Source organism: Oncorhynchus gorbuscha, linkage group LG15 (assembly GCF_021184085.1).
Source record: "Oncorhynchus gorbuscha isolate QuinsamMale2020 ecotype Even-year linkage group LG15, OgorEven_v1.0, whole genome shotgun sequence".
NCBI lineage: Eukaryota > Metazoa > Chordata > Actinopteri > Salmoniformes > Salmonidae > Oncorhynchus > Oncorhynchus gorbuscha.
Genome location: NC_060187.1, coordinates 67,251,487 through 67,266,997, shown reverse-complemented (window position 1 = coordinate 67,266,997; position 15,511 = coordinate 67,251,487). Strand labels below are relative to the sequence as shown.

Here is a 15,511-nt window from a genome sequence, read left to right as displayed (position 1 = left end):
CCTAACTATTATGTAAACAAGATGCTGGATTTATGAACATTTAACATCTTGAGTTGAGTTATAATCTCCAAACAGCCAGAAGAGGACTGGCCACCCCACATATGCAGTCTCTAATTCTCTCATTTCTAATCTCGGAGGACAAGAGCCCTAGGACCGTGCCCCAGGACTACCTGACATGATGGCTCCTTGCTGTCCCCAGTCCACCTGACTGTGCTGCTGCTCCAGTTTCAACTGTTCTGCCTTATTATTATTTGACCATGCTGGTCATTTATGAACATTTGAACATCAGTAGATTGGTCATGTTCTGTTATAATCTCTACCCGGCACAGCCAGATGAGTAAGGACTGGTAACCCCAGATGCAGTGGTTCCTCTCTAGGTTTCTTCCTAGGTTTTGGTTTCTAGGGAGTTTTCAAGAGCCACCGTGCTTTTACACCTGCATTGTTTGCTGTTTGAGGGTTTTAGGCTGGGTTTCTGTAAGCACTTTGAGATGCAGCTGATGGTATAGAGTACAGCTATATAAATAAATTTGATTTGATTTGATTTGATAAATTGGCATTGTTTAAAGTGGCTAGTGATACATTACATCAAGATGGCAAGATGTAGTAGATGGTATAGAGAAGGACTTTGTGACCGAAGTGAGATGAGTGAAGGGCGGCAACACACATACTTCAAAGAAGTGTCTGATGCCCTACTAGCCACCCCGTCCCAATCTCCACTCAATAACCAATAACCACCATTGAATCTAAGCTATCAAGGCAAACAAGGACTAATAATAATTGGCCCAGCATCATCCGTGTTTGACGTGCCTAGTTAAATAAAGTTGAAATAAAAACGTTTTATTTCATTTTTATGACTTGACATCGTCTAGTAATACAATTGTAGGCAGACGTTGGTACAGAGTCCTGTATATAATATACATTTTGCAGAACCTGGGGAGAGCTAAGACATCTTGTAACTCATATAGCCTCCCCAGTCTTGTGTGACTTTCCCTGGCAACAACATTTTAATAAATCTAACCTCCCCCTGACAGCAGCAACCGTCTTGTCAGCAATTAAAAGCTCAAAAGTGGGTTTGACCGAAACTTGACCTTTCATCACAAGTTTTGGGTCATAACAAGGTGAATGAGTCTAAGCATCTTCTGACAGGTGGCCGTTTTCAACAGGCCTGTGGCAGCCTTGTGTTCTCAGAAAACCAGTCGTATTCTCAGAACCTCAGATAGCCAGGTGGGGCCCAGACAGGAGGAGTATGAACTATAAGGGCACAAGGTGAGACCCAGATGCAGACACGGGAGGCAGATGGTTTGAGTCTTTGATATTTATTATAACCAAAAGGAGTAGGCAAGAGAATGGTCGTGGAGAGGCAAAAAGTCAAAACCAGTTCAGAGTCCAGGAGGTACGGTGTGGCAGGCAGGCTCGAGGTCAGGGCAGGCAGAATGGTCAGGCAGGTGGGTAAAGTCCAGAAAACAGGCAAGGGTCAAAACCGGGAGGACTAGTAAAAGAGAATAGAAAATGCAGGCGCACAGGAAAAACACTCTGGTTGACTTGGAACATTAAAGACAAACTGGCACAGAGACAGGAAACACAGGGATAAAAACACCAAGCAAAACACAAGCAAAACCTGGAGAGGGTGGAGACAATAACAAGGACAGGTGAAACTGATCAGGGTATGACAACGAACGTAAGCGGTTTCCACCTTCTGATAGTGTCTGAAGGGCACAACACTCAAAACAGGGGTTAACACACAGAGGTCTCCTGAAGAGGAGACCTTACAGTTTATCATAAAACAATTAACCCTTTAAAAGGTATAAGGCCTTGGTTTAACCCCTTCACATTCCAAAGACATGGCTCCATGATTCCCACCACAATTGCAACTTGTCACATTTTTATCACTTTTAAAACACAACATGATCTTCTCCACAACTTGGACATATTGGTTTCTCCCTTCTACAAATACTTGAAACACATCCAAAAGCTTTAGAGACTCCATATCAAAAACAAAAGAACCGATAGGCTCTTCACTTTTTCATAATTCACCACACAATTTATCCGACGTGCATCCAGGAATATTTTTAATCTGTTCAACATCGACTTCCCTCGAGACGGCAGATATTACCCCCTTTTCCGAAGAGACACACACGACAAACTTCTCAAATCGGGTGAGACGCAACACATATTCATTCTGATCCTCGGAAGTACAGAAAATCAAAACAAGCCTGCCTCTCGTGATCCTCACAGACTTTGTAACGGCTGTTGTCAGGGAGAAGGAGAAGACCAAGGTGCAGCGTGGTAAGTATTCATAATACCTTTTAATCAATACGAATACTTGAACAAAAAATGATAAAACGACAAACGAACCGTTCTGCAAGGTGCAATAAACTAAACAGAAAACAACTACCCACAACCCATAGTGGGAAAACAGGCTGCCTAAGTATGGTTCTCAATCAGAGACAACGATTGACAGCTGCCTTTGATTGGGAACCATACCAGGCCGAACACCTAGAAATATATCACACAGAACAAAACATAGAATGCCCAACCCAACTCACACCCTTACCAAACTGAAATAGAAAAGGAACTAAGGTCAGGACGTGACAGACTTAACTTTACCCAGAACTCTCTCCACCAGTTCGGATATCTCAAATGGATTCTTCAAGATTGGTAATTCAATCAGCTGCTCCTCATTAACTTCAAGCACAATATGCAACATGAAAATATTGAACATATCATGACAAACAACACCCTCTTGTGGTGTAATATAGGCCTGTGGTTGAAGCAGCACTAGTCATCTGTGTAATTTAAGAAGTTGTCACATACATGGATCCTTTTTCATGTCCTAAAAAGGTCCATATAGCATAAACGATTGATTTTGTATTTCCACTCATTCAATTTGCAAAGAAAGGAATCTGTGAAAATCTAACACTAAACGTTGTTTCAACCAGTCAAATCACGTCCGTATGTATTCCTCAGAGATCCTAGAAGGTAACCAGACTTCACTATACCATTAGGTGCGTAGTATATCCTATAGGACACCAAATTTGATCAGAGAGCGATGCCTTCATGGCACGCCGATGACGCGGGCGGTCTTCACTTGATCGACTCTAACTTTGTCAAATATTCACCAATCGTGGTCAAACAAAGCTAGCTAGATAGCCAATGAGCTGAGCTTTACGGGAGCATCTGGAAACCCTGTATCTGTCGCAAAATGTACCTGCTAACCTTGTGCGACAGCATGCCTTTACCTTTTGGACAAAAATTATAAGAATATTCAGAGTTGTGAAAACTGGTTGTTTTAAAAATGTTGAACTTATAATATGGCTATTAATACTGGAAAAGCTCAATCAAAGTCCAAGTATACAGATTTGACGATATTCTTGTAGAAAAATGTAATATGAATGCAAATGTCTCCTTCACGATTTGCCCAAATGTACCTGGGTGACACACTAAATGTCATGTTGTTCGCTCATACTTCAAGTTATCTGTCTGACACTTTGCATATACACTGCTACCATCTTGTGGACACCATCAGAATTACAAGCAGAGTGATGGTAGGAACTGGGACGTTTCTGTTGCATTTCAAAGATGGTGTATTTTGTTTCTAACAAATCTACTGGGTTATATTCTCCTACATTCAATTCACATTTCCACAAAATCCAAAGTGTTTCCTTTCAAATGATACCAAGAATATGCATATCCTTTCTTCAGGGCCGAGCTACAGGCAGTTAGATTTGGATATGTCATTTTAGGCGAAAATTGAAAAAAGGGAGCTATCCCTAAGATTTGTTAATGTAGCTCAGTTATGAGGAGTGTGTGAGTGTGTGTACATGCTTACAAGCCTGTGTACAAACATGCCTCCATGCATGTATGTCAAGATTCTGGTGATGTGAAGCTGTTTTAAAAATTAGCTGCAAACACTGGAGTATAACATTTTATTTGCACGTTGAATGACTGTCAATGAAACCAACACACAAGTTAGCATCTGCGTAATATACTCAGCATATAGGAAAATGAAAGTTTTAGACACCGTTCGCATTACTGGCAAGTATTTCTTTACATACTGTAGTTTAACTCCATGTTTATGGACAGAGGATACCTTGAAATAATAATTTGTACCAGTCCACGATCAGTCATTATTACAGTTTGTTTTCATTACGTTTCATATTTTATTCCAAATTAGTTAATAAGGATATATCAACAAAGGAAATAGCTACACTGAAGGTCAAAGTTGGGGAGACGAGGTGAAGTAAGCCCCATTTATACCTTGTTCTAACTTGCGTCCTTTGTCCTGATCTTGTCCACATTCTGATTGTGCCCACATTTTAGACAGGTGTTAACAATCAAAAGACACATTGTGATCTGACTGTGATCTTATTGTGTCTGGACATCTTACAAGTGTAGACAGATCTGGACAGAGAAACCATTTAAATCATCATTATTCCGGCCTCTAAAATCAGTGACAGGTGGCTGATTACATCAATATGTGTCTTACAGTCAATATATATATAAATATTATAGCTGTGAAATTATTTGCATAAAGGGACCAGGAATGCAGACACAGTGGACAGATAAAAGACTAATTGTAATAGAAATGTGTAGACACACTTCTGGAAATGTGGGCACAATCAGAATGTAGACTACATCAGGACAAAGGACCCACCTTAGCACCAGGTATAAATGGGGATATAGACATTCAAAATGGTGGGGGTTCTAATTGCAGGAGTTTGCTGCCAAAAGAAAAACAAGGCAGCTCATGTGTATTGCAACACACATTTCTGCCTTCCCCTTGCCTTGTCGACACAGAGCTGCAGTCTTACTTAAGTATTTTCACCTTGGCTTCACTGTGATTTACTATCCTCCCAGAGTTTCCCACAGTCAATTGTACAGACTGCACTGCAGTAAATGTTACACAGTGTGATGTAAAGCCATTGCTGCTTACAGCTCCCCATGTCTCCACTGAGTAGGCCTACAGCACAGGTGTCAAACTCATTCCACGGAGGGCTGAGTGTCTGTGGGTTTTCGCTCCTCCCTTGTACTTCATTGAATTATGACTATGAATTATGGTCACTAATTAGTAAGGAACTCCCCACAACTTGTTGTCTAGGGAAAAACAAAAACCTGCAGACACTCTAGGCCCTCCATGGAATGAGTTTAACACCCCTTGCCTACAGGGTACAATGATGACAGAGCATAACAGTCATACAGCCAAATCCTCACAGGGTGTGATAGGTGTTATGATGGGTTCACTAATCGGTCAAATACTGTGACATCTCTCATTATGAGGAATGAAGCATTAAAAGGAATTTGAGATATTAGTGATCCAAATAAAATGACAAAGAAATAAGGGACTGTAAAGAAAGAGTTAGAAAGAGGAGACGGGAGAACGAAAGAGATTGAGGAAATAAGGGACTGTAAAGAAAGAGTTAGAAAGAGGAGACAGGGGAGAACGAAGGAGATTGAGGAAATAAGGGACTGTAAAGAAAGAGTTAGAAAGAGGAGACAGGGGAGAACGAAGGAGATTGAGGAAGTAAGGGACTGTAAAGAAAGAGTTAAAAAGAGGAGACAGGGGAGAACGAAGGAGATTGAGGAAATAAGGGACTGTAAAGAAAGAGTTAGAAAGAGGAGACATGGGAGAACGAAGGAGATTGAGGAAATAAGGGACTGTAAAGAGAGAGCTAGAAAGAAAGAAGCAAAGGAGGGTGAAAGAGAGTGAGAGAGCGAGAGAAAAAGAGGAGGAAGAGAGGATGGAGCTTAATTAGTGACAGTGGAGGAGTGGGGTTTTGCCCACCTGTGTCTCTTCCTTCTGGTCAAAGCCAGAAGGACGAGGGGTAGCCAGAAGCTAGCAGTAGCCACCCCACTGCCATGTCCTGCTCTGAACCCCATCACCACTTACATTGTTCCAAACAGTGCACCTGGGCTCTGCAGTCTCCACACACACACACACGCAGAGTATCACCAACAACATACAGGAGCTTCAACCTGTGAGGCTATTCACTATACAAAATTGTTGCCTTCAAGATATAAAGTACCGTTCTTTTATACAATATATTCTTGAAATTAGCCAAATGAAAGAGAACAAAAATAATGAAGGGCTCGATTCAATCCGTATCTCTCAAGATCATCGCTATTAAAATGTGAAGGCAATGTTCCAAGTTCGAGAAGACTGAATTCACGGTAAACGCTGCATATGTCAGCTCAATAGACAATTATGTTTCCATTTCAAGCGTTCTAGAGTGCAGAACTGGTGATTCGGATTGAATCGAGCCGTAAAAGATGAGCATGTCGGCATTAGCCAAAATAGTGGAACATACTGTGTAAGCATTTTGGAAACCATACAGCAAAACATGACCCTTTACAACTCTTCATGTCAAAACCATTTTTCACAATAATATCAGTGACTTTCAAAGAACATCTTCTGGCACTACAAGCTGCTAACTAGCATGTGTTATTACCTGGTTATTACAGTACTAAGACTAACCTGCTGCAGTGATATTTCAGGTATTCGCTTATACTGTGGTGAATGCTTTTTCAATGCCACAGTTGTCATATTTTTTGTGATGACATGTATCCATGTAATAATGTTGTGGTTGTTTTATTACATTCATATTTTCAGTCCGAATTAGTTCTAAAAATGGACTCAAAATAAATATTTTTGCGCTGAAATCACATTTGTCTTTACAACATAGCATTAATTGGTTTGAAACCTTGATGGTTTTAATTTTAGATACAGAGCTCGACATGAAATATGGTAATGCCACTAAACGACAATAGTTAGGCTCCAAAACATTCAAGACTTTTTTCAACAAATATTTATTGGGAAGAAAATTCTAGCTGTCCTATTTGGTCCTACCTGTAGAGAAACTGCAACAGAGAGTAGGGTTGCATGAGGTTTTCTCAGTTTAAGAGATAATTAAAGTATCACTATCAATACAAGCAATACTTCTGTTTCCTTAGTACATTTGATTTGATGATATTTCTGTTTAATTCAGACATGCGATGAATTGAAGTACAATACTGGCAAGGGGAGGATTTTGAAGTCTGACAATTCGTTTTTTTTTAGCATTTGCATGTATCCTCCCGTCGCCTAAACTTCATACAACATGGCCAGACAATAATTCATAACAGCCTTGAATGTGTGATCATAGTCACATTCTGGTTAACAAACAACTTTTTCATTTTCATTACTCTTAACCTAATGCTGAGACTGAGTGTCTCTATAATTCTGTAGTGGTGTGGGTTATATATGTGTATGTTTATCTGTATGCATGTTTGTTACTTTGATTCGATCCTGTAGTTGAACCTTAACCACTGTAAAGTCCACTGTACAAGTCCCACCAGGAATGTTGTTCATTTTCTGTTGGTATTATTCACAAGAGAAAGTATGGCATGAGGAAAAGCCACTCTTTCGGCAAGAAGTCCCTCTCTTCCCCTCCTCCACCTCCCCCTATATACACAAGTAGAACTATAATGCATTAGGCGGTGGGAGGAGCTAATATTCACTGAGGTTGTGCCACTTTGAGATCTGCCGACGGGGGTTTTCACAGACCTCCCGCCAGTGGGTGGCGCCAGAGGGACAGGGGCTGTGCAGGCCGAGGGGCAGACACCCCACCACCTCGTTCTTAGTGGTACGGTCAAAGTCGACCACCACAAACTCCACAGAGATCTCTGGGAGCAGCTCGGGGGGCACATCGTAGATGAAGGACTCGTTGAAGACGGGGTTTAACGTGCACCTCTTCACGTGCGTCTTTTTCTTGGCGATGCGCTTGCGTCCGTAGAACACATTGACTTTCACATATGGGTCTAAGGGAGAGAAGGAGATTTTGGAATATTGTCAAATGTAAAGGGAACATCTACACAAGCTCTGCCTTTTTGAATTATCCACAGGCACACACAGACAAACTCAGTGGTTGAACTCACTTCCAGACAGGCCAGAGATGTCCATCTTGGGCAGGTGTTTGGCCTTCAGCACCACCACACTGAGGCGGTGGGAGACAGGCTGGTAGGACAGAGACACCAACAGCTCCCCACGGCTCTCACACTGCAGGAAGAGACAGACACATAGAGGATTTAACTATTGACTCATTCAAAAGGAACAATTATCAAACCCACCTACTCAGCCTTTAAGATACAATGCAACAATCAAACAGCCATAATCGTATAGTCATATATTAAAAGAGTAATGGGGCACCAATTGCCAGGACAACACAACTCAGCAGTCTTTGGAATGATCTATTTGTCAACCTTGATCTACATGCACAATTATAAACTGGGTGGTTCAAGCCCTGAATGCTGATTGGCTGTATGACAAAACATTTATTTTTACTGCTCTAATTTTTGTTTTTTTAACCTTTATTTTACTAGGCAAGTCAGTTAAGAACAAATTCTTATTTTCAATGACGGCCTAGGAACAGTGAGTTAACTGCCTGTTCAGGGGCAGAACGACAGATTTGTACCTTGTCAGCTCAGGGATTTGAACTTGCAACCTTTCAGTTACTAGTCCAACGCTCTAACCACTAGGCTACCACTGCCGCCCCATTTCATTGTTAACCAGTTTATAATAGCAACAAGGCACCTCTGGGGCTTGTGGTATATGGCCAATATACCACTGCTAAGGGCTGTATCCAGGCACTCCACATTGCGTCTTGCTAAGAGCAGCCCTTAGCCGTGGTATATTGGCCATATACCACACCCACTCTGGCCTTATTGTTTAAATATACCATACATATCTGTGTGTGGAAACAGACTAGTGTGATTATTTGAGTGTTTCTGTGAGAAACATCACAATGTATACAGTATAGCGGTTTGTATAATCTAGGTGTTCTGCATAGTAAGAGCAAGGAAATTAAACAATGAATCAGATAAACTGTGGGAAAAATCTGTCATATCTGGCCTTTACACTGTATATCCATATAAATGTACATCAGATAATGGTACTGTATACATTAATACAGATGACAGTAGGTAGACATGATGTATGATGCCTAAGACCAGCACACACATGCACTTTCTCATATTCACTGACTTGCAATTGTTTTCATATTATTCCAACCCATCACTAAAAGGGAATTTTCTAATCTAATGATTATAAAATGAGGATTTGCTGAGAAAAATCCATAGGTGAGTGTCCTGGTGATTTGTATGCTTATGATGGATTATTGTTTCGAAGACATTGACATTGCTTTGATGAAGGTTGTTTGACCGAAAGCTTAGCCACACAAATTTGCCCTGACACCACTACAGTGAGCCAAAGTTCTCGTCTCATTCCAGTGTAGTTTTAATACACCTGCAACTTGGTATCCTAGTCAGGTATGCGGTTGATTCCCATGCATGGTGTATCGACTTCCCCCGTGCTACTGCAATAGGTTGCCCTCCACACTGAGTACTGAGGAACACTACCCGTTTTTACGATCAGACAATTTTCTTCAATGAGGAAGTAATAACCCCTGCAATGCATCCAGCAAAACATATCCAGATGACCAGCAGATGGGTTATACACAATGGCCACACAGTGAGGACTAGTGCCACAGGTACATGTGGGAACAAAAACCAAAACAAGTCCGTGGCGAGTCAGAGTTGGGTACACACTCACATGTGTGGCTGTGATGATAAAGGGAGCCTGATGGATGGCTGGCTGCATTGAGAGATTACATGGAGGCGTTGTTTCTGTCTCCTCAGTCTGGCTGCAGTTAAGACTTGAATGGGGCCGAATCAAGAGACACATTGACCTTCCTGTCAGACAATCTCCTCTGTGTACTGCACTGCCCTCAATTCCATGTGTGTGTGTGTGTGTGTACTGTATGTGTGAGCCAGCCCCTACCTCCAATAATGATTGTAATGTCAGAATTGTTTGCTCATGCTTTGAAACGTGTGTGGGTTGCCCCCCTCCTCCTCCTCACCTGCATGTTCCTCTTGCTGATTTGCTGGGTGATGTGCACCCGCCCCGTGCTGGGTTCCAACTCTGTCAGTGGGACCACCACCTCCCCTATGACATCATCACGGGCAAAGCGGTCAAAGCTGAGCACCAGGAAGTGCAGCGTGAGCTCGGGCAGCGAGCTGTAGGCCACCCCGTAGAACGTGAACGTCTCGTCAAACACCGGCTCCAGCGTCTTCCTCAGGACCCTGGTCTTCACCCGGTGCTTCTTCTCAGGGAGTATGGTCATCTTCACGTAAGGGTCAGAGCTGTTCCCTTGTTCGTCTACTGCAGGCAGGCCATGGGCTCCAACGATGGTCACCACCAAGGCCTTCTTAGGGAAGTTGTAGTCTAAAGCCAGGCTGAGGGAGCCCAGGCTGGTTTCAGGCTCTGATTCTGGGTCGGAGGACGCGGGGGTGAAAGGTGAAACAGTCTTGCTGCTGTTCTCGCTACTGGTAGCTGAGCTATCCAGGCAGCAGTAGTCGGCTCTGACGGGCAGTGCCCGCTCCATCCTGGGCTGGCCAGCAGGGGGAACCAGGTGGCTCATCTGGAGATGGGTAGGCGCGTCCAGGATGTTGTTCTCCGCATCCACCAGGACCATCCCGCGGCCGCCACCCCTCTCTCTGTCTCTCTCCCCCTGCCACCCAGCACGCCTGGCCACCCGTACTATCCTCTTGCTGCTGCTGAGGGACTCTGGGTAGATACTGATGCCCTTCAGCATGTGGATGAACTTGTAGGGCGGGTCTTCAGCAGAGTCACAGTACTGATCACCATGGAGCTTGTATCGGCCCGTCACCCGGAGGTGTCGACGCTGGCAGAAGGACCACAGGAGAACCAGGATCACCACGGCAACCACCAGAGCCGCCGCACCGATAAAACCGGCCAGCACCGGTGACATGTCTGAAAGAGAGGGGAACATAGAATGAGTTAACACCTTTGCACAGTCTAGACTGGGATGTGTTTGCAATGTCTGGTGTAAGAAATATTCATACTGGAGTCTCTAAATCAAGTAGATAGTCAAACTGTCGGTTGCATTTAGTTCAGCCAGGAACTGGAACTGACTCAGATGAAAGAAATTCAACTCTTTCAGCTGCACCAAGTGATGCAGTACTGAACATCAAATAGGATATCATGTAACTGCCTTTCAGTGGCTCATTATTGTCAGGTAGGCTAAATAATGTAAGTCGTGTGACCACACCACCCAGGGTGACTCCACTCCACTGTGACTCAACACTGTGACTGTGCCATACAGCAGTAGTGACTTCACAGAGCACGAGGCACGGTGTGAGTGGGAAAGACATGAGCAATATGGACGTCATTCAACCAGGTGTCACCAGGTTGCTTAAATGTCAGCCCCCCACACCACACAAACACACACACACACAGACAGACTAGGACGTGTATTGTCTGTCTCAATGTGTCTGGGAGGTATAGCCCCATACCCTGTTTCTGTGTGTGTGTCTCTCCGTGTGTGTATGTGCGAAGGGTGGGGGTCTAAGTGTCTGTGCACATGCAGGTACGCATGCATCTATGTGTGACTGTGTGTGCGAGCCCCCACCCACTCATTTGTTGCTGGTGGTGAGTGAGAGACTGTGTCTATGTGCTGTGCGCACATGGTAAGGCTGACTGTGCTGATCCCAGCTATAATGGGACTCAGTGGACAGAGCCTGCTGCAGTGGGGCGGGCTGGGCCGGGAGAGGACCCTTTGTTTGGCCAAGCCCCTGAAAAGAGACGCATTGTTGCCTTTCTCGCTCCCCCCCCCCGTAAACTTGTCAGTCTATACACTACATGTGCATGAGCATGAACATATGTTAAGCACGCAGGCAAACATGTATGCACACACGTGCACACACACACACACGATCTTTCCACCCTCTTTACCTCAGCTTTCTAACTATATTTATATTACGTCTGTTTTTCTCTATCTCTCTCCCGTTTCCATTTTCATCTGTCTTTGTCTGTCTCTCCTCTCCCTGCTTCAACTGTCTGTCTTTCAACAAAATACCTTGCCCTTCCTTCCTATTGTTTTTCATTGGCATTCTGGGTAGGGATACCAGGAGGATGATGTCAGATTTTGGAAGGAGCTTAATGCCAGCTGAGCCCGTTGCCCTGGAAACATACCCCAGAGGGATTTCAGTAGTGAGCTCTCAAATCTACCGCTTCAGTGGGTCCAAGCATTGTCCACAAAATGTGTAAAGTAATAGCATAAATTGAGTGTACTCATTAACATAACTAGACACAATGCCAATCTCCTCAGTTCTGTTTTTTTCTGTGGGTAACTTTAAAGAGCATTTTGTCTGTGGGTCCCATCTCTATGCCTTCTGCATAACCCATCTCAGATCCTTCATCAAGAAAAAGAGCTCAGGTTGATTTGCAAGGAATTATGCAATTATATTTAACCATAGATTACAGATCAGACCACACTACTGTATAGGTAGTTTGTCATTCAAAATATGAACAACACACACATGCCAAGTTCTCCCCTAGTAAGTGGTTCCTTCCAAGGTGCACTGAGCAAAGAGATGTCTCGGTAGGACGCTAGATACTCTAGTGCGTGAGGTATTGTGAGTAGAGGAGGAGAGTGACACACACAGCATTTGAGTCATTTGAGTCATGGGGCTGGGGAAATGTAACCACTGTTCATAGACAGAGCTATGCATGCAAAGATTGACAGACATTTTGATTGTTCTTTTCAAAACTCAAATGACAATAAATAGATACATAACTGACTGAAATTGCTTTAATGATTGGGTTATTATACTATATACCAGTGTGGCAGTTGTACTAAACTGGAAGGCAAAAAGGTTCTTAAAGAATCAATGTGCATCCTTAACTAAAATGACAATTGAACAGGTAAAGAGATATGCTTAGATAATGTTTTCAGAAAAAAAATACAGTTTTGACATAGAATTAGTCATAATGATTATGGCTCTGATTGCAGGAAAAAGCTGTTTCGTGTGTTTGAAGAATGCAAAATTCTCCATCTTCTGACAAACTGCCTGTCTTTCTTCCTACCTGGCACCGGTTGGCACAGCATAAACCCCATCATCCGCTGAGTGCTGAGTGACCATGGAGCACTGAGAGACAATCTGTCTGCATTGGCTACATGTCTTATTGTATGCTGCCTGTGAGCATAAGATTCAGTTGATTTGCAGAACTCAGATTGTGATGTGGACCAGATGTGTCTTAATCCTGATGAGTGACCCAGATTAGATCCCTGGCTGTAATCTGGGTTTCTTGAGTCTGTTGGGCTGAATTGCAGATATCCAACTCCAGTACTCTCTTGTTTCTTTGCTACCATGAAATGTTCTGCTGCATCCAGCAGGCTCAGGGCCAACATTATGTTTGCAATAACACATCTCTAACACTCAAGCCTTGATTGCACAACTGTTAATCTTGAGCCTGTTTGAGACAAAAGGCCACCTGCTTGTTGTAATGAGGTTCTTCAAGGTTTAATCTTCAATCAACCAATAAATGTGAGTGCATTTCTTTTAAAAAGCCTCCTCTTCTGCATGGACATGAATCATCTCCAATAGGTTACAGGCCCCATTCCTCAGACAGTGTTAATATGCGTTTGGTTTTAGGGTTTAGAACAATCCGATTTGTTTCTGCACTTGGGTTGTCCTATTCTTCTATTCCTATTCCTATATAATATCCATAACCCTCCCCATTACCTATTCATGTCACTTGCTGAGAGGGTCTGGCACTTTTGGGGTCACCAACACCCCCTGCCTTCAGAGCACTACACTTCTTATTGTGGCAATGTGGCATTAAACTACTGTTCATGGATCTTAATTTAAAGCTCGAGGTCTGATCAAATGAAAATATGTCCATTTGGCCAAGCTCCTAGTTCCGGGATGCGTGCTTTCACAAAAACAAAGGAACGGGGGCTGGCGATGCTTATGCTGGAATAGACATCACGTCATCCTACCCACCCCATCGTACGCGCACATTGAAAACCACAGGAGAAGTGACAATGTTGCGAATGGGCCCCAGTACTTAATATATTTTTGATAGAATAGGACTACAATTATTATGTTGTTGACAAAAGTATTCACGAATTGAAATCAAGTACTTTCATAATAGCAAATACTGTAATAGGCTCCCACTGAGCACACACTGGTTGAATCAACCTTTTTCCACGTCATTTCAATTAAATGAAGTTGAACCAACTTGGAATAGACGTTGACGTCTGTGCCTAGTGATGCTACTATCTCTGTTGAATAGGCCTGTGTAATCAGTTTCGTTCCATTTCCAAATTACATTCGACGTTATTTACATTAACATAGGCCATGGTAATGAGTAGATGTCAAATTTACATTTGGCAATCTTTGATGAATGCAATAAACTTAATCATGTTATTTGGGTGTGTTCAATCTCATATGGCCTTATTTCTAAAACGACTGGGCATTATTTTAACATTTCACGCAATGTAAATATAAGACCTCGTATAACGTTAACATCTGACGACACAATAAACAAAATGCCAAAAAAATCCGAAAAAGGCCTGCTACTTACCATATGCAGGTCGTAAATCTGTAATCTCAGCCATTTTGAGAATTAACGCAGGATGCTTTTACTGGCCGCCCAGATAAAAAGGGTAAATGAACGAATATAAAGCTGATTTGTCCCTATTTTATATCCATAGAGAATGAGTAACGATACTTCAACCAAATATTCCAGAAAATGAGCTCACAGGTCAATAAATAATGATTGTCTTGCTCTTTTCAAATGGTCTATTCGCTCTCTTATACACCAAACTCAACGATGCTATTATTTATCGGATGTGGAGGCTGCGTGGGGCTCGAGACTGGTACTCACGGACTTGCAGGAGGTTTTAGACCCGCCCCCATGTGGCGTCGGAAAGTGTCATTTTTCCATGTATGAAACTGTGTATGTATGTAAATGACCAATTACTGGTGAATGGGTAGCACACTTTCATTCAAATAGTTGCTTGGCAACATTCCACAATAGGATTTAGGACCATACAGATTTTATAAAAACAGTTTAATTCTTACTAAACTTTACAATAGTTATAACCTACATACATCATCATTTTACATAAAAAGCACTAAAACAACCATTATAAAGCTATGTTCAAGACGAATGCAAAAATAGTAGATTTTGGTCAATTCTAACTCAATAATAAATCCTATTTATATCTACCAAAGAGACAGAATCAAGCTGACTACAGACAGCTGAAAAAATACTGTAAAAAAAACACAAAAAAATACATTACAAATCATGTAATATTATAGCTATGTTCTCATCGTTGACCCTCACATGGCTATCATTAGGAGCTTAAAGAGAAGCAGAGACTGCTTATGTGTCTCAAATTAGACATAAATAAACATATAAAACAATACATTTGTATTACAAACTAGTATATTCTGGATATATCATTTGGTGAGTTAAACCAGTCACAGGCCTTACATCAACATGGAAGGACTGCAAATGCACGTAGTACCCAGAAAGTTCACTAGGTGTCCTACTGGACAAATGTAATACAGCCAATGAAGTCATACTGTACGACATGTACAGCATGAGGCTATTTGTGTTCTCACTTTACTAAAACACAATCGTAAATTGCAGTAGATACATCACTTT

General features: G+C 42.4%; 1 protein-coding gene across 1 annotated transcript; it reads right to left on the bottom strand.

The window, feature by feature from the left end:
* Positions 1–3,912: 3,912 nt before the first annotated feature.
* On the bottom strand, positions 3,913–14,709 carry LOC123997834 (synaptotagmin-11-like). Its single transcript, XM_046302428.1, has 4 exons — positions 14,423–14,709; positions 9,891–10,804; positions 7,912–8,032; positions 3,913–7,794 (listed from the first exon to the last, which is right to left on the bottom strand). Exons 1-4 carry the CDS (start codon positions 14,454–14,456, stop codon positions 7,484–7,486), a joined length of 1,380 nt encoding a protein of 459 aa, XP_046158384.1. The 5' UTR covers positions 14,457–14,709; the 3' UTR covers positions 3,913–7,483.
* Positions 14,710–15,511: the final 802 nt, after the last annotated feature.

Excerpts from the sequence above, each read along its gene's own strand:
- LOC123997834 (XM_046302428.1), bottom strand. The coding sequence starts at position 14,456 with ATGGCTGAGATTACAGATTTACGACCTGCATATG. Across the intron at positions 10,805-14,422 it reads AGATTTACGACCTGCATATG|ACATGTCACCGGTGCTGGCC; the intron begins GTAAGTAGCAGG and ends CCTCTCTTTCAG. Across the intron at positions 8,033-9,890 it reads TCAGCAAGAGGAACATGCAG|TGTGAGAGCCGTGGGGAGCT; the intron begins GTGAGGAGGAGG and ends CTCTTCCTGCAG.